Source organism: Lemur catta, chromosome 21 (genome assembly GCF_020740605.2).
Source record: "Lemur catta isolate mLemCat1 chromosome 21, mLemCat1.pri, whole genome shotgun sequence".
Lineage (NCBI taxonomy): Eukaryota > Metazoa > Chordata > Mammalia > Primates > Lemuridae > Lemur > Lemur catta.
The window spans coordinates 31,814,959-31,841,004 of record NC_059148.1 but is presented as its reverse complement, the minus strand read 5'-3'; the positions used below and the strand labels follow the sequence as shown (position 1 = coordinate 31,841,004).

At 52.6% G+C, this 26,046-nt stretch overlaps 1 protein-coding gene across 1 annotated transcript in view; it reads right to left on the bottom strand.

The window, feature by feature from the left end:
- Positions 1-26,046, bottom strand: part of LOC123625990 (E1A-binding protein p400-like) — an 81,556-nt gene that overhangs the window by 7,257 nt on the left and 48,253 nt on the right. Inside the window, exons 24-49 of the mRNA XM_045534730.1 lie at positions 25,190-25,354; positions 23,586-23,720; positions 23,250-23,385; positions 22,454-22,604; positions 21,986-22,284; positions 19,977-20,179; positions 19,720-19,889; positions 17,163-17,359; positions 16,681-16,792; positions 16,202-16,345; positions 15,466-15,603; positions 14,741-14,824; positions 13,895-14,023; positions 13,270-13,314; positions 12,386-12,539; positions 11,470-11,711; positions 11,168-11,341; positions 10,324-10,371; positions 5,288-5,424; positions 3,857-3,913; positions 3,530-3,772; positions 3,275-3,452; positions 2,008-2,053; positions 1,816-1,922; positions 1,445-1,628; positions 609-778 (exon numbers count right to left, since the gene is read on the bottom strand). Of these exons, the coding sequence (XP_045390686.1) occupies positions 609-778; positions 1,445-1,628; positions 1,816-1,922; positions 2,008-2,053; positions 3,275-3,452; positions 3,530-3,772; positions 3,857-3,913; positions 5,288-5,424; positions 10,324-10,371; positions 11,168-11,341; positions 11,470-11,711; positions 12,386-12,539; positions 13,270-13,314; positions 13,895-14,023; positions 14,741-14,824; positions 15,466-15,603; positions 16,202-16,345; positions 16,681-16,792; positions 17,163-17,359; positions 19,720-19,889; positions 19,977-20,179; positions 21,986-22,284; positions 22,454-22,604; positions 23,250-23,385; positions 23,586-23,720; positions 25,190-25,354 (3,848 nt within the window). The remainder of the gene's footprint in view (positions 1-608; positions 779-1,444; positions 1,629-1,815; positions 1,923-2,007; positions 2,054-3,274; positions 3,453-3,529; positions 3,773-3,856; positions 3,914-5,287; positions 5,425-10,323; positions 10,372-11,167; positions 11,342-11,469; positions 11,712-12,385; positions 12,540-13,269; positions 13,315-13,894; positions 14,024-14,740; positions 14,825-15,465; positions 15,604-16,201; positions 16,346-16,680; positions 16,793-17,162; positions 17,360-19,719; positions 19,890-19,976; positions 20,180-21,985; positions 22,285-22,453; positions 22,605-23,249; positions 23,386-23,585; positions 23,721-25,189; positions 25,355-26,046) is intronic.

Sequence of the window (26,046 nt, the reverse complement as noted above, 5' to 3'; positions counted from 1 at the left end):
GGGGGCACAGCACACGGTAGCCCCGCACAACCTCAGGTGGACACAGCAGACGGTAGCCCCGCACAACCTCAGGGGACACAGCAGACGGTAGCCCCGCACAACCTCAGGGGGCACAGCAGACGGTAGCCCCGCACAACCTCAGGGGGCACAGCACACGGTAGCCCCGCACAACCTCAGGGGGCACAGCAGACGGTAGCCCCACACAACCTCAGGGGGCACAGCAGACGGTAGCCCCGCACAACCTCAGGGGGCACAGCAGACGGTAGCCCCGCACAACCTCAGGTGGTCACAGCAGACGGTAGCCCCGCACAACCTCAGGGGGCACAGCAGACGGTAGCCCTGCAGAATCTCAGGTGGGCACAGCAGACGGTGCCCGGCACAGTCTCGTGTGGCAGCAGGGGGTACCCAGGAAGCCAAGTGCCAGCTCAAGTCTCGTAGCAGCTGCTTGGCAAGGACGTGGTGTGACGAGAGAAATCACACCGTCTGCTACCTGAGGGTCATCTCGGCCCATGTGACACAGGATTATGAAGGTTTCTAAAACAGCCAGGATAACTTTCATGGGTTTTTACCAGTGCCATTTATGTGATGTCACAGTTTGTTGTCCTGACCTGGGACAGTTTTCCTACAGCTTTTATCGGGGCTGGAGACGGCGCTGGAGTCTGGCCCTGGCCGTGCAGAGCTTGCGTCGGAGCTGCTTGCTGCTGCTGCCGCCGGAGCAGCTGGAGGTGGGCGGCGCCGAGGGTCTTGCTGGGCGGTTGTGCCGCTGCCCCCGCTGCGACTGGCGAGGAGGGAGACAGGGGGACAGACAGACACCGAGACACAGGCTTGAAATCCCTCCAATATCGCTTCATGGGTAAGTAAATTCACTAGTTTACAGGGAAAATTCTAGAAGATGCTACAAAGTTCCTTCAACAAAGTTGGGCTTAAAGTTTGAGTTATCAGAGACAGGGTTTCAAATAATTAAATTGGCATCTGTAAGAAATATTAGTCCAAAGTGAAAGAGATTTTGCTAAGGAGAAAAAAAGTTATTTTCTGAATTCCTGTAATACATTATTCTAGCAGATGTGGCAACAAAAATAAATAAAGTTGGTTAAATCCCTGTCCTTTCTGAAAGAGCTATACAAGTTATTTTTGTACATGACCTAGGGGTGAAGTCCAAGACTCAGCACAGAAGGGGAAAGGCCCCCACTGCCCTGCGAAGGCGCCCCTGCACACGCACGCTGCTTCAGCAAACCCCACGAGGCAAAGCGCCCTCTGCCAGCAGCTGCGGCTGCGCCCGAGATGACGCGGCCCAGGTGCCTGGTCCCTGTGTGACAGGGCCACGTGGCTGACACAAGCACGGACAGGCAGCCTGTGCACACGGTGCCGGGGGTGTCCACAACTTTAGGGACTATCTCAATCTGGCCTCTGTACCCGCTATGCAAGAACACCACCTGATTGTCACCTGGAGTCCCCTGGGTCACTAAGGCCCTGGTCGAGGTCTGCGCTGGGGCCAGGCTGGCAGTGCCCACGGCCGACGTTGTGCCGGAAGTGACAGCGCGCAAACCCGGGGCGGAGGCCAGCTCGCTCGAGGGCCCGGCTGGGGAGCCACCTGTTCGGGGCTGGGCAGAGGCCGCACCCCCTGAGGCCTTTAAGACAAAAGAAGGTGGGGGTGAGTTTTGCTTTCGAGAGTTACGAGCGGAAATCAAACATTTATCTTTTAAAAAGTCTTTTGCCTGCATGGAGGAGCCCAGTGGATATGCAGCTCATGAGGACCCCACCGTGGCCCCAACTGCAGGTGTCACTGGGGAGGGGAGGGGCCTCCTGGCCACTTACAGGCAGTGTCCCCGGCAACCCCGGAGAGGCCAAGCGCTTGCTCAGAGGCGGGAACGGGGCAGCGGAGGCTCCGGGGGCCACGCTCACGACGTTTCCGCTCACGGCGGCTGAGAAGGGAACAGAAACCAGGGTGGCCGTGAGGTTGGGAGTCTGTCTCTTCCCGGCCACAAAAGCTGTGTCCCAGCACATTACCGGTCTGGGTGCCCGCTCCTGTCCCCGCAGCTTTGACAGCTCCAGCCTGTTCGAGAGACAGTTAACGTCACGTCATAAACAGCACAGAGCCGTCATTCTGTCATCTGTGCTTCTAATCTGACACATCTCACATTTCCCTGGTGCCACCTGCAGCCCAGGAGGCTGCAGGACGGCAGGGGATCAGTGATGGGTCAGACACAGCCCCCATCTGTTCATTCATTCATTCATTTGTTTTCATTCATTTGTTCCGTGCTTATCAAGCGCCTACTGTGTGCTGGCACTGGGGCACACGGAAGCCCCCTCCCTTGTAGGTCCTGACGTCTACAGGGGGGACGAGGATTAACCAAACGTCTCCGTGAGTACATGGAGCCCACGGCTCTAGGGCTGTGACAGGCATCTGGCTGGGGGCAACTTCCGGGAGGTGGTTCGGAGCTGAGGCTTGGAAGGATGACGGGGAACGTGATCAACTGCAGGGCAGAGGGAGGCCCGGCCTCTGGCCACCTGCGAAGGCCTCCTCCAGCGGCCAGCACGGAAGGACGAAGGTGCCGGGCAGAGCAGACAGGAGAGCAGGCAGGAGGGCAGGGCGAAGGGCGGGCAGGGTGAGCCGCAGGCCCGGCGCCCTGCCCAGGGCGAGTGTCCCGAGCGCGGCTGACGGCAGGCCTGGGGCTGGCAGTCAGGACAGGGAGCGCCAGGGCAGATGGACACAAAATGTGCAACTCCCCGTCCTGGGTTCACTAACCAGGGGATCAACTCTTCCTGAAAGTGGCATGTGCTTAAGTAAGGACGTCATCTCGGTTTGCTCCCCAGTAATAAAACTGCAAGCACAATGCCCGTCAGAATTTCACAATGTTTTGTTCTCTGTCCAGAGTTGCTTGGACATTTCGTTTAAAGTGGGTTGGTACCATGCCCGTAGCAGTGCTAGTTAGGGTCCCACGGTCACCACGGGGCATGGGACAGGGTGCTGGGTGGCGGGAGTGTCAGGTCACGCCTGTTGTTCCATGGGACGGACAGGCTGCCTCCCTGCCCGCACGCACACTCCCTCCCATTTGCACTCTCACACTAACACGCTCACACAGACTAACATGCTCACACACACACGCTCACGCTCCCACACTCACACCGAGGCCCTGAGCACAGTTTGCGCAGGACGTAGCCTGTCCTTTTCTGTGTCCTGGTCCCTGTGTGCTAGGAAGCAGGTCTGAGGGTGGCCACTGTGTGTGCCAGCACATGGCCTACGTCGAGCTCCGGCAGGGGCAGGAGGACTCACCGGGACAGCCGTGCTGCTCGCGGTGGTGGCCGTGGGCTGCCCCACTCCAGAAGGCTGCTGGCCTCCCTGGGTCTGTACTTGTGGCCCAGCCTGGCCTGGCTGTGGCGGGACAGTGGCTTGCTGGTGCTGTGGCGGCTGTGGCTGTTGTGGCTGCGGCACCCCTGGCTGTGGCTGGGCTCTCTGCTGTTCAGCTAAAGCCTAGAAGAAAATCACACTTTTGCATAGAAATTATTGGAACATTTTCCTCAAGGTCACAGTCCGTGTTCCTGTAGAATTAGGTTAAACCACGTAGATAAGTTATCACAAATCAAGTCGGCACCGGGGGCATCACACTGGACTGCAGTGCCGCCACGGGCGCCTGTCGCAGGCTGCGGGTTCAGGACGAGGGGCGCGTGCCGACCGTGTGCCAACCGCGCTACCTTCTTCTCCTTGGCGACGCGCTCTGCACGCAGGGAGGCGACTTGGATCGGGTGCAGAGGCTTATCGTAGCTGATCCCGCTGAAAACAGGAGGCACCACGAGGTTAGCACCTCACGGAGGCACCTTCCCCGCGAGGGAGGAGGGTGAGGCTTCCGACTCCCACCTGTCCGCCAGCACGGACGCATGCTTGGGGTTCTTCTGGAAAGGGTTCATGCCGAGCCTACAATCAAGCACAGTGCGTTCTTTGCTGCCAACGTTGTGAGGACTGCTCACCTGGCGTCCCCATGTTCTGCGCTCTGAAGACGCCGTCCTCTCTACTCTGTCACCCGGGCTCCCAGCCAGGGGTCCCCCAACCTTGCAGGACTACATGTGGACACGTTCCAAAGACTCACTCTAAGAAACATCCCCAGAACTCAGTCCCAGAGCCGCGGGCCGCCCAGCCCAGTGTTCTGTTTGAGCACCAATGTCTCCCAGGTAAACGCTTATGATGCCCAAGAAATGCTGAGGTTTTCATAAAAACTGAAACCCAGCTCTCCAGGCCAGAGAATTCAAGACTTTCTAAGAAATATATTCAAAGGATGAATAGCCAAAAAAGTTTCCAAGTATAAACAAAATATTTACAATTCAATCTAATGTTAAATGATCAGACAGAATGAAATCATTACAAAGAATCCTCTAAATTCACTTCCTAATTTATTGTTTAAAAGACATTTGCATGTGTCAGGTTTGATTAAAGCAGCGGTTCCCAGACGTGTGGTCTCAGGACCCTTCACACTCCTAGAAGAATCTGTCCATACAGTGTATTTGTCAATGCTACCCATTGGAAAAGGTGAGAAACTTCAACGGGTTTATTAATTTATTTAAAAATATTAATAAATCCATTACATGTTACATAAATAACACATTTTTAATGAAACAATGTTGTATTTCCCAACCAAAACCGTTAGTGACAAGAGTGGTGTTTGCAGCCCGTGTGATTGGCCGTGTGGAAGGAAGTGTGTGGAGACAGGCGAGTCCCACAGCTACGTAGCTGGAAACAGGAGCATTTTAATGGACTTTTCAAGTGGCTGTGGCAATTCTTCTTTGATGTCACACCAAACTTTCGGCAGTGGCCCCTGAATCTGCATGGGTGAGGCTCTCCTGCTCCCACGGCGAGTGCACACGTCTTCCTTCCTGCTACATCCTCGCGTGTCCAGCACCCTCAGAGGGAGGGGCCAGAAAGCACCACATCTCAGCAGCAGCAGGAGAGTTCTCACCTGTGCAGACCACCCGGGAGGGGAGAGGGCACCTTGAGACCACACTTTGAGAACCACTGGTTTAAAGCAAAACACCCCAGGTGGAAAGAGCCCTTCCTGCCCCTGGCCACTGCCTGCGCCCCATCAAAGGCCTCGCTGCAGCACTCCAGCGACAGAGGAACCAAACCCTTGCACAGGAAATCAGAAATGTTTAGCAATTTTAAAATGAGACATTGATATAGTCTCATGAGATAATATGGCGATTAAAAACCACAAAACAGTTTTGAACACGGACACTCGAGTTCATCTCAAAACGCAGGAGCTCACATAACCAAAAGGGAACACGCCCGCTTGCTTACAGGGGTTTAATCAGCGGGCTTCTCTTCCCCGCGATCACAGCCACGCCCTCAAAGTGGCCCGTGTACAGCTGCGTCTGTGTGGCGCCTTCGTCCTGCGCGTAGATCTGGTGGGTGCGGAGCGGCCGGCTGCTCTTGGTCTGCAGAGGGAAGGCACATGCACAGCACGAGGTCCCGGACGGGGCGTGTCCCGCCCGCTGTGCACGGCTCCCAGAGGGGCTCTCAGGACCTGGGGGCATCTCCCTCCTGAGCCCGGAGCCCCCAGTGCGCACCCTGTTTTCTGCCTGAATCACAGCAGTAAACTCTTGTCCAGCCAGTTGGATTCAAGGCAGGTGTGTTTTGGCCCTAAAAGAGCTTATAACTCACTAGGAGAATAAAACACATGCACAAAATACTGTGACACAGGCGTGACATGGGTGTCACAGGAGGAGACGGCAGGCAAGCAGGGTCCCCAGAGGGGCGACTGCACACCCAGCCCTGAGGGCTCATCGCGAGAGGTGCTCAGGACACGCACTGAACCCCAGACTAGCTCCACCGGGGGGGACAGAGCCACAAGTCCCAGCCACCCCACGAAGAGTGCGTCCGCCTGAGGGGACCGGTGGCTCCCACTTCCCATCTGCTGGATGCTTGCCCAGAGGATCCACAGGACGACTCCAGGAACCTGAAGCAGGCTGCGGGCCAGGCCGCTTGCAGATGCTCACAGGTCCCCCGGCCGCCCCCTGGCCCAGCTGCACGCAGTGCCACGCAACCCCACCCGTGCACAGCCCCCGTCCTGAGCCCACGCGGCAATACTCTTCCTTAGCCCTGCGCTCACAGCCACACGTCACAGAGACCCCAGCTGCAGGGCGCTGCGCGGGGCCTGGGGCTGGGCCAGCGGGAAGGGGTGCGGGGAGCAGAGCAGGAGCATTTGGGGCGGTGGGGGGCACAGGACAAAGGGCACAGCCACCCGCTAAGCAGCCGTGCTTGTGCGTGAGAGATGCATGGGGCTCGGCTAGGGGCTGATCCTGAAGACTGTTTTGGAGAAGGCAGCTGTGCAGAGGCTGCTGCAGCCAGAGCCCACGGGGAGGGGCCAGGGTGGCAGGGCCAGCGAGGACACACGTGTCACCAGCACAGAAGGCAGAATAGGCCTACACCGAGGGGGGCAGTGAAAGGGTCACAGCAAAAGGGTGACTTTGAGGGCCCAAGGCCATGTGGCTGAGAAAAGGGAAAGCCATGGACAAAAACAGGGAGTTGGGAGGAGGAGCCGGCTTTGGACTGGAGTGGAAGCCCCGGGACTCCAGCTCAAGGTGTCGCTGGCAGCTGGGAGCTGAGCTCAGAAGAGCGTCCGAGGACAGCTCAGGACATTCCGGCCAAGCCACAGCCACTGTCCTTCACAGTGGCCATCGCGGCACATTTGTCACGTTCTGGACAAGAGAGATTGCAGCAGGTGCTGAGGGATGCACGGGGCGCAGCTCTGGCATCGGCAGGAACTCGGCCCCGCCACGCCCGGCCAGAGGCCCATTTCTGCCCGGTGCTCCCCCCACACATGCTCTGGCCCCTCCAGTCCACTGCCACCCGTGGCCAGAGGTCTTCTCAGAACACAGTCTTGCCACGTCCTGCTCCTTCTGACCCACTAACTGGAGACCTGCTGCTCGGGAGCCAGGCTGAGGCCCTTCCAAGTGCTACGTGGCCTGTGCCACCCTCTGCCTGCCCTGAGGGGCAGCAAGGGTACCCCTGGGACGATCTGCGCAGCCTGACGCGCAGCGGCTCAGCACTGAGGGCGTGGCTGAGACGCAGACAGAGAAGCACCAAGAGCCGCGCCCTGAGCCACACCCGGACAAGTGCCCCATCAGCTCCCGTCTATAAGGTACAGGGGGCGCCACACTCACTCGAAAAGGCCACGCCCTGCCTCCTGCCATGGACACACGGGCTGTGCCGTGTGCCCCAGGCCCCGCCACCCATGGGCTCCTGCTGCACCAGCACAAGAGCACTTGTGGTTGCAGGAGGGGTCGTGGCCCAGCCTAGAAGGTGGCGGTGACTGGCCAGGGGGCCCCTGCGGCAGGGGTGGGACACAGCTCTGGGAACCAGCCCGTCACGGCCTGTGTGGAGGCTTCTCATGAGGCCGAGGCTCCCTGCTCAACCTGTGCCCAGGACCCAGGGGGACAGCTGGCGGCCGAGTGTGGCTTCCCCAGCGAGATGCCCACAGGGCCTCGCCCGCCTGCCACTCTCCCCACGGCGTCCCAGTGCATCACGGGTGCCCCTCGGCAGTGCTCATGGAATGAACGACCAACTATCCCAAGGTGACTCCAACACCTTATTCTCCAGCATGTGAAAACAAAATGGTTACATGAAATCTAAGCATTAAAGCAAACCACACACACCCCACACACAAACATGGAAAAATGCCTGAAAGAATTATACTAAAATATTAACAGTGGCTACCTCTTGCTACAGGAATAACTGATTTTTATTCTTTCTGTTTAACTCTTTTTTCTAAATATTCTACAATGAATATTATAACTTTATCTTAGGGAAAAAGTGAAATAATTTAAAATGGCTAGTAAGAGCTAAAGAGCTGATCTTAGAAAGAAGTTTCACAGGGGACCTTGGAGTCCCCTCCAGGAACAGAGGGGACACACGTCCACCATGAAGGCGGGACGTGCAGCGCCGCTAGACAGAAGCAGCCGGGGCCAGACATGCTGTCAACACTGAGAGCAAGGCCGAGTCAGCACACATCACAGAAATACCCACATCCGTGTGTGCGTGTGGCTATTTCTCAGGATTCTGGGGTTAGTGTCCTCGTCACCCCTCAGAAGCCAGATCTCACGCTGGCTCTGTGCACGCAGGTGGATCCATCCAATGTGATGCGTCATTTCCACTGTGGCCAAGATGGGCCTACCCTGCTGCCTTGGAAAAGTGGCAACAATGGTTTCCGGACACTGGACAAACGGCACAGGGAGTGATCCCCGAGAGGTGGGAAATGAAGGGAGCGAGCCTCGCAGGCACCTGGCAGCTGTCTGGAGTGAGTTTTGAGGCCAGTGTGGGCGAGGGGCCCGGGCAGAGCCCCCCAGGTGGGGAGGGGCTGGGAGCAGGAGGCCAAGGCGGCCTGCGTCTGCAGGCGGAGGGCTGAGGAGATGGTGGCTGCCGGGGGACCTGGGACCAGAACAGCTTGTGCAGGGAGGAACAACATACGGCAGAAGGTAGAACAGCCGGGGAGGAGCAGGCAGAACAACTCGCAGATGTCCCCGGGCTGGGAGGAGCTCTCCTTCCCAAAGCCAGAGTGCAAAACCTTATGACGTGGCATGGCACAAACGTCCTCACGGCATCAGGGAAAGTGCTCAGAGGTGCTGCCTTGGTAGGGAGGCCCTCGCACCCCAGACCACAGGTTGCTCTGACCCGGCCTGAGAGCGTTCATAATCAAGCCTCAAAAGTTACACACTGTTTCCAAGTAACTTGACTGTCCCCCAGGACTCAGCTCAAAACTATTTAAGGATGTACAGAAGAATCCAGCACCCAACAAGGTAAAGTCCACGATGTCTTGCATTCGATCACAAAGAGGCAGACAAATACAGCCCATGATGACAGGTCAGTGTCAGCCCGCAGAGACAGACCCACCAACAGCAGAGACGGTGAACTCAGACTAGGGAAGGGCAACAGCGGCTGGGAGTTCGAGGTGGAGGGAGCGAGCGTGGCAAGACACAGAGGACACAGAGACCAAAACCAGATGTCCAAGATGAAGAACGCAGGATGGGAAAATAGCCAAAGGGACGCTACAGAACGAACATCAGCAAATGCGAAGACTCAGCAACAGAAACTACCCCAAACGAAACAGGGAGGAGAGACCAGAATCCCAGTAGGAAAGGAGGGAGGGAAACTAGAAAATTAGTTGAAGAAATAATGCCTGGTATTTTTCCAAATTTGATTAACACTATAAACCCACAGATCCAAGAGCTCAGCAAACCATAAACAGAAAAAATATGAAGAAAACTATGCCAAGGCCTGATATAAGTCAAAATCTATAAGTGGTGACAAAAAAAAAAAAAATTCAGTAGCTTAGAGACCAAACATGAGAATGATGACAGATTTCTGATCACAAACAATGCCAGCAAGAAGACAGCGGAACGACATCTGTAAAGTTTTGAAAGAAAAAAAATTAAAATTCTATATCCAATGACAGTATTTTTCAAAAACAAGAGTGAAACACAGGCCTTTTCAGACACCCGAAAGCTGAAATAACTCCAGCACTATAAGAATGTCAAAGTCCTCCAGGCAGAAGAACAATGATACTATACATAAATCTGAGTTTACACAAAGGAATAAAGAAGTGGTAAATTTGTGGGTAAATGTAAAATAGCACATTGAATATCTCATTCTCATGCTCTGAAGCCTCCAGGGGCCTCACCACCGCTGTCTGTATACAGAGTAAAGGGCCAATTCCTTAGAGCACCCAAAGCCCCACCTAGGATAAGCCCCATGGCATTCCGTGAGCCACCTCGTGAATGTCTGCTCCCACCTGGCACACCAGGGACAGATGCCTCCGGCTTCTGCCTTCATGGGGCAGCCCAGCTCAGCTCTCACCCCCAGAGCAAGAACTCTGCAGTTGCCGCAATTCCCCCACAAGCTTGCTCAGTGCGCTCAGCCACCTCGAACTGCCAGCTATACTTCACGTGAACATGCTCTGTCCGCACAACTAGAAGTACGTGCTCCACGTCTCCTTTGGGGAAAGACCACACTTCAAACTTGCTTCTTCTTCCCCCATCCCTCATGCCAACCCAATTAGCACGTCGCCTGTACGTAACTATTTGATGAATAAACGTAAAAAAGAATGCCATCCATATATAGTCACCAAAAAGTAAATGAATTACATGTCCAAAAGGCAAAAAAAAAAGTTAAAGGAGTTGAAGTTAAAGGAAAAAAAGTTAAAGGCAGAGTTTAACCAAGAGAGAAAATAAAAACCAGGTCATGTTATATGGGAAATTTGAATAATTAAAAAAATTTCCCACTGGAAGTGTCCTGAATACCCAGCCTAGCGGTGACTGTTAAAAAGCACACATTAATACCTTATGGACGCCTCTGGTCTTCTTTCTAGGGTCAGCCTCAAGCATCAGCTATGAAATAGGAAAACAGTTTATTACAAAAAGAACGACTTTATCTGCACGTTACTCAGAAAAAAAAAAAGGACAGAAAAGAAGCTTACTTTACCTGTATCTCTTTAACCAGTGTTATAAAAGTATTACATGTGTTTTGGAAAAAGCAAAGAGCGTTAAACAGCTCACCGCGCACCCACAGCTCTGCTAACCGTATCAGCTGTGGTCGGGTGTTTTTCACCATGATCTGCCTCCTGCGTCCAGACCTTGCTCACGTTAGAAGCAAAAGCCAAAGTGCCTCTTGTAAGTAGGGAACCAAGAGACCAAACAAAACCGGGAGCATCTGATATGAAGAGACCAGGAGCAGAAAAAGGTTTAAGCTCAAGAAACAATTTGGAAAAGTGGCTGAATAAATCTTAGAGGCCGTTTCCACTTTTTGAAGTTGCTGCTGGCAGTGGCATTTCGGGAGAGCAACGGTCACGTGGCCTTTACCAGGCCCTGCCCCGCCGAGCACGAGGCACCTGCGCTTCTCACGAGACCGTGGAAACCACTGAATTTTAGACATTGGAATTCTCTCTCTGAAATGTAAGATGTTATGAAGAAATGCTAACAATTTTACAGTTGTTCAGTTCTGTAATATTTCTATCACTGTTGTTCTATAAACCAGGTTCTGTCAAAATACATCATGAAAAACAATATATTTCATGTCTATATTAGAACAAAATGTTCTTCTAAGAAAATGTACTAAATGTGAATGCATGTCACACATTAAGGACACCGATTCCTAGGTTTACTGGCACTCTAATGGAAAGCTCACCTTGCCTTCCTCCCGGGGAATGATGACACTCTCATACCGGCTCCGGCACTGCCTGGGGGAGCGGTAGGTCCGGCTGCGAGCGTTGACGACGTCGCTGACCAGGTCCCAGTTGGGGGTGTGAGCAGGCGACACAACAGCGAGATTCAGAGGAAGCTCCAGAAGTTGCTTCACAGCCTGGGAAAAAATTACATGTAAACTTAAGACGTCAAATCTATCAACTCAGCAACCGTGGCGAGCCTGGAACATCTGCCCAGTCTGGGAGAGTGAGACCCGAACAGCAGGGGCCCGCTCCGCCCGCGCACCTGCAGCAGCGCCCAGTCCTCCCCGATGAGCCACTCGGGGCTGTCCGGAGCCGCCTCTCCCGCGGCCTTGGCGGGGGCGGGCAGGGGCCTGGCCGAGGGTGCCGGCTGCTTGGGCAGGAGGTTCCTCTTCTGCTCACGGCCCTCGCGGCGCACTTTCAGCATGCCCGGGTGGGCACGGTCAAACAGGGACCGAGGGGGGATGACCCCTTCCCCGTGACGCTGCTTCTTCTTCCTGCCTGCAGCTGGACGGGAGGGACCCCCTCAGAGTCGGCCCTTCTCCCTGCAGCCTCCGTCGTCTCGTCAGAGTGGGGAGGATGCTGTCACCTCCTGGAGGTGGCAGGGTGGTTGCCATCTCATACTGAGAGGCTCCCAACAGAGACACCCAGTGAAGAGCAACCGTTAAAAATTACTGCGTTCCGGGTTAGTGGGTGAACCTTACTCAGAATCCTAATGACAGGCAAATCTGGGAAGATACACAACACAGAGCCACCGCCCGCCGCTCCAGCGGTGGTGCTTCTCCAGCTCCCGCACAGCTCTAGCTGTCACTCGTGCGGCCTCACGGCAGAGGGCCGGGGAGGCCCAAACAGCCTGCTGCCCGCCACCCGTGGAAGGTGTTGAGACGCCAGCGCACATGGGACTCGGGTCGTGGGCTCCTGCGGGTGGCTGGGTGCTCGCCACACACCCGAGAACACCCCAAAAGCCACGGCTTACCGCCACCTCTGGGTCACCCGCCAGTCACGGCAGGACTCAGATGGGCAGGGGCGTGACAAGTTAACTGCATTGTTTAAAAAGACAAAAGGGAGCGACTGGCAATGCTGTCTGTACCCCGAGAAAATGAAAAATGGGACAAAAACTGTATAAATTTAAGAACTGAGTCTGCTCCTAGTCCCTGGGCGTCTTCTGAGTTGGGCATTACCGGAGGGGTCTGCCCGGTACCGCTTGCGCCCCCTCCTCACGAACACAGGGGGCAGCTTCGCCTCGGGGATGGGGCTGGCCTCGTACATCAGACGCATGACCGAGTCGATGTAGATGTCGCCGTCGTCCTGGGGGGGCGTGGGCGGGGACCAGAGCTGCGAAGTGAGAATGAATCACAAGCATGAACGAGGCCAGCGTCATCGTCATTGTGGAACCAGATGGCTGACTTCAAAGGCTGACAGCGCTGCGTGTCCGCAGCGTGTGGAGAAGTGGCGTGCCTACACGGTCCGCGAGGACCCAGTTACACACGTGCCCCGCCAGCCCAGATGCTCCCTCCCAGGTACGAGCCCGGGAGAGGTGGAGACACACGTCCACTCAGAGACCACGTGGAAACCTTCACGGCAGCGTCATCCGTGCTGGCGAAAGGGGGAACCACCGCTGCCCCATCGGTGGGTGACGGAGCAGCTGCCCTCGGTGCATCCGCACGGCGGGACACGGCCAGCACGGACAGGGGCCGTGCCGAGCCCCCGGCGTGGAAGAGCAGCCCAGTCAGCGTGCGGAGGGCAGCAGGGTGCCCGTGTGCGACAGGAAAGCAGCCCGTGGGCACCTGGGACAGGCGCAGGGCTCCGTGGAAACGGGGCCACGGTGGGGGCCTCCATGAGAACGGCCGCATTGTACGTGGGTGTCCCGCCACACCGCCGGTCCGCGCGCCCTGGAAACGGTGCCTTTGCCACGTAGGCATCTGTGGCACTGCTGAGACACCTCAACCCCCCCTACGGTGACGCGGGGCAGGGCCCGCACCCAGCAGGCCGTGAGCGGATGCTGGAAGCAGGAAGACAGCGGAGAAGGAACAGAACTGAGTGTACGTAAAATGTCGGCACTTACGGGCATTACTTCAGTCTGTCCGTCTGCACCTTCACAAACATATTCCTGGTTAAAGAGTTAAAAAGACAGCCTTTTACCCATAGATCTCTGTGGGCAACATTCACCATGTCACCAAGACGCTGGCAGTGGAGGAATGCCGTCGCGCCAACTGTGTACCCGCTGCCCGTCCATGGCCACGTCTGCCAGAGCCCAGCCCACCCTCGCCGCCGGCAGGCAGCTGGCGCCCAGCCTCTTCCACAGGGGATGGCTCCTGAGAAGTCCGTTCTGGGGCTTTCCTGAGAAGTATGTGCATTTATCATGAGCACATTAATAAGAACTTCTTTCCTGAAGTTCGTTAAATTCATAAAAAAGATTCACCTTTCATGACAGTCTGCTATAAAAGAATATTTTCTTTACGTGGCGCTTTCCTGGGTTGTTCTTGCTAAGCAGTCACTCAAGACAGCAGTAAAAATCGGGCTAGAACCTCGATTTCCTACCTGAGCTTTTACAACCAGCTCAGGGCTGCACAAACATGGCTCTGTGCTAAACACGGGCCCGTGACCTTCCCACCTGCTGGGCTGCATCTCGTGCTGTGACTCAGTAACAGATGTCCCCTCCCCACGCGGCAGGTGGGCAGGACACCCACCCTGTCATAGGCGTCCTCCCGTGTGTAGGTCAGCAGCTCCTCCTCCTCGAGCAGTGCGCTTTCCGGCCCGCCCTCTGCTTCTCGCACGTCCTGGAGCTCCCACATGACCCTCACACCTCTCACGTCCTCCTTTCAGACACGAGGACATCAAAGATTTCTAAGCATCTCTCAACTGGAGGTTTTAATTAATGAATATTCAAACAGTTATTCGTTCCAATCCTCCAAGAACCGCAGAATTTTGCAGCCAGGGAGGGACTCTCAGCACAGTCACGTGGCACCCTCATTCTAGAGGTGCTGACTCTGCGGCAAAGTCTGGGTGAGCCACGTGCCCAGGCCATGTAGCCCAGGCGTGGCAGAGATAAGAATTGGAAACCCTGCTTCCTAACTTCACCTCAGAATTCCTTTTGGTAACTTCTCTCCATGGTCAATGGCAAACTACTAAGATATGACTGCAAAATAATGAGATACATAAACTTCATATGTTTCCACTATTTCCCCCGAAACCTAGAAATCCAAAATAGATAATGCAGTCCTTAAACAACCGAGAATCTGCATAAACTCCTGCAATATACGCACTGTTAGTACCGTGATAACTCCTAAGTGATTCTCAGCTGTGGTGGATGCATTAGCTAAATGATCATCCCAACCCTTGAAAAGCTACAAACTGTGAGATCTCGTCAGAAAACTAAAGCAATTCCCGCCACTTGCTGTCTGCGCGTTACTGCGACCACTCATGAACTCCAGCAAAAACATAGCTATATGGCTCACACACAGCTCGCATGCTGACACTTTTGCACCTGAAGCAGCATTTCTGGAGATTTGACAATGATCGTAAGGAAGTCCTACCTCTGTAAGTCTTGGTCCACTTTCACTGCCAGAGATGTGGAAAAGTTCCAAGTAGTTCAATGCGTATTTTTCAATAGGTGTGAGCTATTTAAGAAAGTATTTTGAAACTAAATTACTATAGCAGTCTTTAAAAGTTTTAATTTTAGGCAAAAGTCATCAAACTTTGAAATCGAAGCTTTTTTCTGTGAACGACAGGAGTGTCTCGGAGGTGGGCCTGGACAGGGGTGGGGGGTGGCGGGGAGTCTTGTGCTGAGCCACTCTGTGCTGCTTACATGTTTTTTGTGATGTGCTAATTTATTTTTTTCTAAGAAACACAGGTTCTGCTTTTACTTGCCAGCTCTCCTAGGTGAGGCTGTGAGTTGGGAAACTGCTTTGACCAGCCCAGCCTCTGCCTTCCAGCAAGCTGCCTCCAGCCCCTGCGGCTCCTGCCCGGCTCACCCTGTGAGGGCAAAACCAGAACCAACCGGGCCTGTCCCTCCCCACTGCTCCGCCTTCCTCTGCTGGACGGTGAAGCCTCTTCATACATCCTCATGCCCTGTGTCCAGAGCATTTACTGACATGGTAGGCGGTAGTAAAATGTGCCACATGAAGGAGGAATGCATGCATAACGAACATCTAATTCAAACCTTAGTTCTCACCTTTGTTAATGCTTCTGGCAAATGGGATTTGCTCATTACCCCCTGGGGTAACATCTAGCAAAGAGCAAAGCAGGCATTGATACATACTTGATCGACCACTGCAAACAGCTCGTCCAGCTGGGAAGGCTCTGCGGAGGGACTCAGCGTTCCCGGCTCCACACCCAGGGCCTCCTCCGTGGGGAAGGCCGGCTCGTCCTCATCCTCCTGCTTGATGCTGTTCAAGGCCTTGGACAAGAAAGATTCTTTAAGGTCGGAGACCATTTGTAAACCGAGACTGAAGTCTACAGCCTGACTTCAAAGTCACACCTCAAATTTATCACCCAAGTGAGCAAAATTTCATTTGCTTTGGGAAATTTCCCTAAGACTGCTCCCACTAAAGAGCACAAAGGTCATCAGATTCAGTCACACCGCAGTATGGGGAGATGTTTGTGCAACCTAGATTAAATACTGGGCTGACGAATAGTGAATGTTTCATTATGTTCTTTGAGATTCAATTAAAACTTAGTGTTATTAATGCATCCATAGCAATGAAGAAACAACAGTTATTCTAAATGGTCTTCAGTACACTGATGTGTCTATTAAGAAAATCATACCTCAGCTTAATCTGAAAATATAAACAGTAAAAATCAAAAAGCCTTATTCTGAAATTCTATTACTTGGAATCAAAAATACTCCAATAACAGGAACACAGGTTTTGTCATTTTATAGTGAAGAGCAAGCTTTTGAGGGTGCAGAGCAGCAGAAAACAAAACGGAAACGCTGTCTGAAAGACCCCGCCCACAAACAACCTCCATCTCCGCAGTTCCATCCCGCGTCTTCTCACCTCTATGAAGGGTTTTGCGACCTTGGGTGCGATGGCGCCTCCCGCAGGCGGCTCCTGAGACAGCACCACAAAGTCCTCGGCTCTGACTCTGGAGCCAGAGTCATCCGTGGGCGAGCGGACCTCAAAGAGTTCCTGAATAGTTTGCTGAGAAGAAAAAATGGGAAATACAATATAGCACCAGGACAAATTTTATTTGTGATGAAACGTGCATAGGGAGATATTCTCTTTAAAATCCTTTGAGACGAAGAAACGAGGTGTGTTTTCCTGCGTGGGAGCACCTTGTACACACATGCTGTTGCGTTCACTCGCCCTCCCTGAGATGCATAATTTAACTTTGGCTCTAAAAGAAAAAACCCACAGTTTGATCATACAGCAGAGGGGAGAAACATTAGGGAAAGCCCTCCCTACAGGAGGTGGCACAAACACCTGGACCAGCTGTCCCGAGCTGCCGCAGGCCGCACCCCGAGCCGCGTGATCACCTGCGTCAGGAAGGCCATGGTGTAGTCGCTGCCCTGGGCGGCCACCTCCCGGATCAGGTCCTTGGTGCCGCTGTTCAGGAGCTTTTCCTCCACGGAGTTGCCACTCACAAGCCTGGAAAACACCAGGCAAACAGACTTTAGTGTCTTCACGTCAACAAAGCATTTTAAACTCAGAACCCAGAGCGCTGGCAGCTACTGTTGGACAAAGGTTACACATTAGGATGTGCAGAAGTGTGGCAGATGTGATTTAAATCAGGCTTTAAAGATCATCTTTTGATTCTTTGTAACTTGTTCGTATTAGACTGCAACATTAGCTTGTCCTGTAACTGAACTATCCATGTATCAATTAACTAGGAAAAGACGAACAGAATGTGACAGGGTGCTCAAATACTAAAGGAGCCCCTGGCTTACGTCACTGAATAAACAACCTGAGGTCGAGTGTTCGGCATAAACACAAACTCAGAGCAGCCGCCGTGAGCAACCTGTACACGTGCACGTCCTTGCGCCTCCCAATCCTGTCGCACCACTCCTGGGCCTGCGCGTCCACCACAGGGTTGAGGTCGCTGTCGTAGAACACCACAGTGTCGGCCTCCACCAGGCTGACGCCCGCCGAGCGGCTGTGCGTCGAGAGGATGGCGCAGAATATCCGCTTGTCTCTGTTGAAACTCCTCATTAACTCCTGAACGATGGAAGTTCATTGATATCAAAACTAGTTAGAAGATAATTACAAGTTTGAAATTAAATTAGGTGTCAAAGTTATCAATACAAGTCCCTCTGAAGTCAACCATTCCAAATGAATCGTAACCAGTGAAACAGATTCTTCCAACACGGGCAGCAGCCTATTCTCTCTGAGAGAGGCCAGTGCGGCCTCCCCGGGGCGTCCTGGACACCGTGGGGGAGGTCCCGGGAGCAAGGCGGGGAAGCGGATGTGAAATGTCATCCGACGTCTCTGCGTGGCTCAGCGGGAGACAGGGAGCAAGGACGGCACAGAGGGGCCTCGGCAGTGACCAGGGCTGGCGGCCCCCTGCTCCTGCGTGTGGGGGGCTTCCTGACACACTCCCCACAGACCCCTCTGGCTGCCTCAGCCCACCAGTCTGTCCCAAATGACTCATACTACACTTTTCTCATTCGGTATCAATTAGCATAGTTATCAATTATAATTAGCATTAATTGCTATTATAGACTATTTGTTGGACACCAGTGACTATAATTTTATTATTTATAAGGAAGAACATAAGTACTGATTAACAAGCTTAAACCCCAAAATATTTTACTATAGTCTATTAAAATTATATTGAAAAGTATATATTTTGAAAGTATTATTCCATAAATATTATAAGAGGAAAAAATGAAAACTTTACTAATTTGAGTGCCTCTCTATGGCACCCAAAAAAATTTCCCAGTAACTTAGTGGATTCTAATGTCCTTTTTCCTCATCCCACAGCTGCCGACCCCTCAGGAGGAAGAGAGCAAACCCCATTCCCCGCAGCTCCCGCTCCACGGCGAGGAGATTTCGCCCGGGTGGCCAAAGCTCCAGAGCCCGGTGCCCTCTACCCCTGCCAGGGGCTGAACACAGAGCACTCTGCACCCCGGGAAATCGTCAACGATAACAGAACAATCAGTTGGCAATCAGTGGAGGCCAACAGCTAGGTACGATACCAGAAGAGGAAGACCAACCAGGCCTTCCAGAAAGATGAGGAGAGACAAGGAGGGCCTGCAGAGACCACGCTCCCCCCAGGCGGACAGGAAGACAGCCTGCAGGTGGAGAGCAAGCTCAGAGCTACAGTCCCTGGCTCTGCCTGGGGCAAAACTGTAACCGCCTTGAACTACAAAAGCAGCCTGCAACCACACACAGATCTGACGGGAAGGGGTCAAAACCCAACTGGCTCTGGGCTTAAGCACAACGTCTGACCAGTCAGTGGCCAGCCACTAAGTGTGCAGACACGGGGCAATCCCAGGACAATGCTAAGTGTGCGGACACGGGTCACCCAATAAGTGAATTTTATTGTATGTGAATTATATCTCAAAGTGCCTGAAAGCAGCTCTGGACTGGATAGAAAGACCACTGACTGTCCCCCAGCAGACCGCTGAGCAAATAGCTTCGTCTGGAGGAGTGGCGAGTCATTCCCAGCCCATGGAAGAGAGGGGTCCAGGCAGCACTTCCAGCCTGAGCAGCTTGGCTACCCCCGCAGGTTGGTTGCCACATTCCTCGCTGCCTGCACACGTGTCTGTCAGCAGACTCTCCTTTGGACTAGTTTTAACATTGTATTGGTTTTTTCCTCAATTACTGAGTCAAAAATCTTTGACACATGTTCATTTTATAGGTATATGAGAGTCACGACTTTACAATTTTCAGAATTATCATTTAACGCCTGCTACATACTACTTACAAGAAACTCACTTAAACCTAAGGAAAGTTGACAAAAAAGGCGACAGGCAAATGCAAACAAAAAGCAGAAGAGCAGAAGTGTGTGTCAATGTTAACATTAGAAAAGTAGAGATTAAGGACAGGAAGGGCATTATAGAATGATAAAAAGTACACTTAATGAGTATTATATAAAGGTCACAAACCAAATAACAGTAGGTATTGTTTTCAACTGCTTTTGAAATGTTGTTTAGAAAATGTCCTAAGTCATAAAATAATGACTAAAAGTGTTTGATGATGCTAAAATTATATTTAAATATAAAGGAATTAGCAATAAGTTTAGTAAGTTCTTTTAAAAATGCAAGTATTTGCTGAAGTTAAAATTCACACATTAACGTGAAGGATGCAGGGCAATGCACCCAGCCAACAAAAGTCCTTCCCAACTGTTGGACAGAGAATGCAGAAGCACCCGGAGATCTGATTTAGTATTTTTGTCTGGCACAATTGTTAAGTTTATCTTAACATGCACTAGCTTATAAACCCTCTCCAACTTGATTTACAGGTGTATCTGTATGAGGAATAATTTAGAACTGCAGTTCTTCACTGTTTATAGCACTTTCCACAGTCTCTCAATTTAATCTTCCAATAATAGCTCAAACGTGGGTTGAACTTACCTGACGCTGTTCATAGTTGGCATATTCATCGATGCGGATGAAGGTTAGAAAGTGGAAGTTCAAAAACAGCTCTAAGATATCTAACATTAAAATCATCTGAGATAAAATCAGCACTCGCCGGCCTTCAGACTTCAGTTTCTGCAACAAGACAGCCAGTGCTTCTAACTTGCCTGTTGTCAACGAAACAAGACATACATGTGAGTGGGCAGCCCCCGGCCGGCAAAGCCAGGCCCGGGAGGCCCCGCCCCTTCCCTCACCTGAGTCGTACTGCACCAGCCGGAGATCGGGGAACTGCAGCAAGTGTGGGGCCGAGATCTGCTGCAGCTGCTGCAAGTACGGGGCCAGCTCCTCCTTGAGATTATGCCTGAAGACCTTCATCTTGTGGCTGTAGGACGGCGGAGGGTTGGAGGCGTACAGGCTCGGGGGAGCAGCCACCACGGCCGGCAGCACGCAGAGCACCCTGGAGCAAAGCACTGCAGCTCAGCCGCCTCACAGGGAGGGGGGGGCATCTTTTACCTGTGGCTTTCTGAAACCTCGCACTGCTCAGCGTCTTGTCTGGGTGGCCGAGCTACTAACCACACATGGCCTAGAGTCCAAGCCCTCACTCACCCTCAACTGTCTCTCCCCACCAGCAGAGCTGGGACGGTTAGCACTAGTGGGACTCCCTCGCGGCACACCCTCTACCCCAACACTGCCCCTGGACACGTGTGGGGCGGGGTTACTCCAGCCACAACTCTAAATGCAACTCGATCCTGCACTGGGACCCTGCTCTGTGGGGTTGAGGTTACAGTATTGCACCCAAGACGCTGGGCTCCTGAAAAACCACGACGCTGCTGCTGAGATGCAGGCAGAGAAAACAGATGCCGCGTTGCTGCATGCACACACGCATCCAGCCCTCGATGGGCCTCTGCGTGCAGTCCAGCTGTCTCGACACCTCCCGAGTGGCCTCCCCAGGGAGCTCAGCAGGGGTCAGGATTTCTCCAAGCCAGGCCAGCCACCAAATCATTGCAAAGTCTCCGCAGGGGACATCTGAAATGTGGGCAACTATTAAGTGCTATCAAAACAGCTTGGGCCTCAGGCCCGAGCTTGGACTCTCTGAACGCTGAGACTCCACTTCCCAGCCTGACGCAGCCTGGCCTCACGGCCCCACCCTGGTGCGTCTGCTGATGGTCAGCCTTGGCCTTGGCACTGCCCCTGCTCCGTGGCTCCCCGTGACCTGCCACCTGCCCGAACAAGGGGACTGACAGGACAACTGGAACGAATCCTGCCTCAGACTGCTACCCTGTGTGGTCCAATATTCTTGAATCTTTCTTTCACAATGAGAGCATATTCATTATTACTCATGTAATTTTTTAAAACAATAAAAAAGCAAAAAGGTTTTCACTTCTCTGTATCACGTGGAATTAACCTGGACACACGAGTCGGTAACCCCTTCCCAGAAAGTCACGTGTTTAAGAAACCTGACCCTGGGGGCTACATTGTTTCCTGGTGACGGGTCAGGGAGCAGCAGGACGACAGAACCAGACCTGGTTCCAGGCCTGGGTCTCCTGTGATGCTACGATTGTCAGTACACAAGTGACGACTCCAACTAAACACTCACCAGTTACTGAAAAAACGAAGGATATAAGCTAAAGTGAGTTTCCAAAGCATGCAAGGGAACATGTAAGAGAACCACAACTGAATTTTCTCCAAGTCCCTGTGTGCACGGCTTAAGGGACAAGGAAATTGCTTCTATTTACTAAACACTTTCCGCAACCTTATTATTCTTTGATTTTCTGGTTAAAATTTTAAGGGGTTAAAAACAAAGTATCCTAAATGTATTTTGGGGACACCAATTTAAAATGCAGTCTGTAATTTCAAACTAGCTAAAAAAATCTACCAAACCCAAATTAGGCTAGTATCTTTTTAAAAAATCAAAATATCAAATTATTTTATGAATCTTGACTTATTTTAAAAATGAATAACATTGCAAAAATACATAATCATTATTTCTTGAGTAGAATGCCAGAAAAAAATTCCAAAACTAGAAAAGGTAACTTATGGAAATTGTCTTTAACGCTTTAGTTAAAACACAGAGTATTAAAGCCATATAAAAGGCCGATGAATCCTAGAGCCATTTTAAAAACCTCTAACGCCACCAGGAAAAAGTTAATACCTATTTCTCAAAGCAAGCATTCTGTTCTTAAAAGCAAAATAAGAATTTAACTGGGCTGAAAACGTGCTCTCTGCACGTCACTCCGGGAGGAGAGCAGCACTGAGAGGCTACCTTTTCACGGCGTCCTGCAGGGAGTCGCTCCGCGGGTGCGAGGCCAGCGCCAGGTACTCCGGTGGGTCCGCCGACGGCTCGGATGCTTCCCAGCACGGGCACCGGCTCCAGGAGCCTGTCCACCCCCACTTATCTCCAGAGAAGTGATGTGGGGGGACCTTCCTTTCCCCAAAAAACGAGCAAATTCCCAATAAGTCTTTGCCGTACACTGGAGCTCTGGAACAGCGACGCTCGTTACCAGAAAATATTCTATCCAAACGCTCCTTTAAAAGCCTTCTCCTCTCCTCCAGCAACTCCTTCTGCAGCAGAGGCAGAGAGAGGGGACAGAACAGGGTGTTACCATGACACGGGGTGAGAAGCTCTGTGTGTTACAGCTACGTTTTAGGCTGCAAATAACCTCCTGCCCCTGAGAATCAGGAGGGACCACTGGGTTCCAGGAGGTGGCAACGGGCCCGCGCTGGGAGTCACCTGAGCGAGGCTCCCCGCAGGCCTTGGCGGCACTCCTGGTTCACCTGGCGACAAGTGCACAACGGCGGCGAGTCTGTTTGGTGCACCAGCTGGGGAACAGAACCATCCGGACTCTGCAGCAAACAGCCCGGAGCCTGCTTGGGGCTGTGTGCTACCGCAGCGCGGAGAGCCAGAGGGGACACATTTCTGTCCTCCAGGGATTTATACTCTCAAAATGATAAATCAAGGAGAAATAAGAGACATGCTCACAGGTTGAAGCGAGCAGAGATTACATTTTCAAAATAACGCCGAGCACGTTTTCCTTACACAGCGGACGGGGGCTGGGAGACCGGTGTCCTCCCTAGCTCAGGAGTCGCTGGCGGGCTGCCCTTGAAGTGAGAGGTTTTCTATCATGTCGGTCCTATCCTTGTCATTTTTACCCCGAAACTGCCTTAGGAGGAGACTTGGGTGGAGTCACAGCCCCCTCCCTGCCCCGCTTCTCCTCTCTGGAAAGAGATTCCACCTGCTCCCCACAGCTCTTAAAACTGAAATATTAACATATGCTTGTTTCACCTGGTATCCCAGAGTAGAGTTTGTTAATGGGCTTTAAAAAAAAAAAAAAAAAAAAAATCTCCTTTTCCTTAAATCCCAAACACATGAGGCTGGGATGAGAGGCTCCAACGTGGCGTGAAGTATTCAGCCCTGAGCACAGGCGGCGCGGAAGGCCGCGGCCCTTACCCACCCCCCACATCGCCGCAGAGCTGGGTGCTCGGGCAGGGCGATCTGCTGTGTGCTGATCTGTGTCCCCCCAATTCACATGCTGAAGTCCAGTGTCACCGTGTCTGGAGGTGGGGTCTTTATGAGGTAATTAAGGTTACAAGAGGCCAACAGGCGGGACCTGGTCTGAGGGAGAGACAGGAGAAAGCGTTTGCGTTTTCTCTCTCGTTCCATCTCTAGGGAGACAGAACCAACCGAACCACCTGCCTTGCATCCTGGCTCTGCCCTCACCAGCTGTACACAGTTGGGCACCTGACTGAACCTCTCTGTGACTCAGTTTCCACATCTGTGGACGGGAGGCCCCAGAGCAGGACATGGCACCAGCCATCCCCAGCCGCTGCCAGTGCGTGGGAGGGCAGGGGTCACAGCGACTGACCTGGCGCAGCGTGTGCTGGGGGGTTCCCGAAAGCACGATGGAGCAGGACCGGCTGTAGCACACTCTGCGGGACGGCGGGGCCCAGGGGCCGCAGGTGCTGCTGGCTGGGGGCAGACACGATCTGAAGGACGCTTCCTATGAAGGAAGAGACAGCACTTGTTTCTGAACAATGTGACAGCAAAGATTTACAATACTGATCCGTCTTGTGTGTCTTAACTAAAAATATTTAATGTTTTAACTGCAAAAACATTTGAAGAGTCTTGTTTTAAAAATAATGCAGCTAAGGCATTATCACCAAATCCATTTAAAGGAATATATTATATTAAAGACAATTTCAATATGACTCATTTATGTGAAGTTCTAGAGAAGACTAATTCAATCTCTAGCGACAGAAAGCAGGTCGGAGGTTGCCGGGGGCTGAGGGGCGGGAAGACCAGGAAGAGGCACCAGGCGACTTTCTGGGGTGATGAGAATGTTCTAGATCTTCACTGTGTTGGTGGTTGAATGGCTGTAAAAACTTGTCAGCACTCCCAAAGTGGGTACTTAAAATGAGTACATTCTATTGCATTTTAATTATAACTCAATAAAGTTGATTTTTTTAAATCTCCAGTTTGAAAAACAAAAATAGTTTCAAATTAACCTCAATAATCACCTAAGAAGCATGATAAAAATAACAGAGAAACTAAGTGCTGTCATATCCTGCCTGCATGACACTGTTTATGGAAGAAATCGGCGTTGACAGGAGAAACAGGTTCGGGAGCTCTGGCGCACGGTGACCACCTCATAACAATGTATTATGTACTTGAAAATTGCGAAGGCAGCAGATTTTAAATGTTCTTACCACAAAAAATGGTAAGTGTTTGAGGCAATGCATGTTAACTAGCTGACTTAATCATTCCACAGCGTGTGTGTGTCTGTGTGTAAATACATCTCTCTCAAAACACCACATTGCACCTCACAAATACATACAGTTTTTATCAATTAAAAATAAATTTAAAAAAAGGAAATCGGTGCTAATGTTTTTTGATGGTTCTCCCCTAAAGGCTCTGCTAAGAAATTTGTATATAGCATATAAAGGAGTACTTAAAACCAGGAGGAAATTATCAATGCTAAATTATCATGACCCTATAAAATACCTAAAACTTACTTCTCAGTAACTTGTTTGTTGGGCTCTGATCACGACTGATCACTGTCCAACGTAAGGAGGGTTTTACTTACAACCTACCTGCACGGAACACTCGCAGTCCTGCACGCAGCTCCCCGGTGCCAGGAAGGGCGTCCGGCTCGCCCAGCCCAGCTGCTTCCCGGAGCCAGGAGCTGGCGCCAACAGACCCACTCTCGAGGTACAACGGAGGCACCACAGAAGACAGACAAGCTAAGGCCCCTCCCCGACACGTATTCTTAGAAAGCACGCACACGTCCCTACCCTAACTCTGACAATCACAACGTTGGTGGCATTTAGGCGACTGTGTTCTCTAGATTCAAAGATGTACAATTATTATTTTTGGCTTTTGCCTTTTAATATCTCAAAACTGAGGCTGCCTGTTAAACCTGCTGACCCTTCAAGCTGTTGAACACAGCGGGCCCCCACGGCGCAGCAGTACCTTGCAGCTGCAGCGGCTGGCCCGCCGTGAGCTGCCGGAGCTGGCTGTGCGACAGTGTGAACTTGCTCCCCTGGAACTGCAGTGTCACCGGCACCTCTGGCTGGGCCCCTCGGCTCTGCGGGCCTGCGATGGACGCCAGCAGAGCTGCTCTCATGGCCTCTCCACCTGCTTAACGGAAGCAGAGTGAGTGTAAGCCGGTCCTCGCTGGCGGGCTGAAGTCTGGCAGTAACTGGAAACGCCGCCTTCCCCGCAGGCCACACGGATGCCTGAGGAAGAGTGAGGAAAGGCTTTGCCTGACGTCTCGGTCACAGGGAAGACATTTTAGGCAGGTGCCACCCCATAGCTTTGCTTAGAACAACGTGCCTGAACCCACGGGAGGCTTTGTGCTGTGGACATAAGGGAATGACTCCGCCTCTGGGGAGGGCAAGCCACTGACACATCGTGGCTATCACGGACTGAACCACGTGTCCCCCCAAATGCACACACGGGAGCCCCGACCCGTAATATGACACAATGCGGCCGTGTTTGGAAAGGGGCTCCTGAGGAGGTAGCAGGATTCATGAGGCCACAGGGCGGGGCCCTCACCCCATGGGGCCAGTGTCCTGATAGGAGCGGGAGGGCGCTAGAGCAAGATCTGTCCGCACGCAGAGCAGAGGCTGTGTGAGCACACAGTGAGAAGGCGCGGCTGCCCGCCAAGGAGAGAGGCCTCTGAAGGACCTGGCCCTGCCCACACCTTGACCTCGGTCCAGCCTCCAGGACTGGAGGAGAAACCCCCTGAGGCTTGAGCCCAGTCTGTGGTTTTTTGCTATGGCAGCTACCCTAGCAAACCAACGCAGCAGCTACCCTAGCAAACCAAC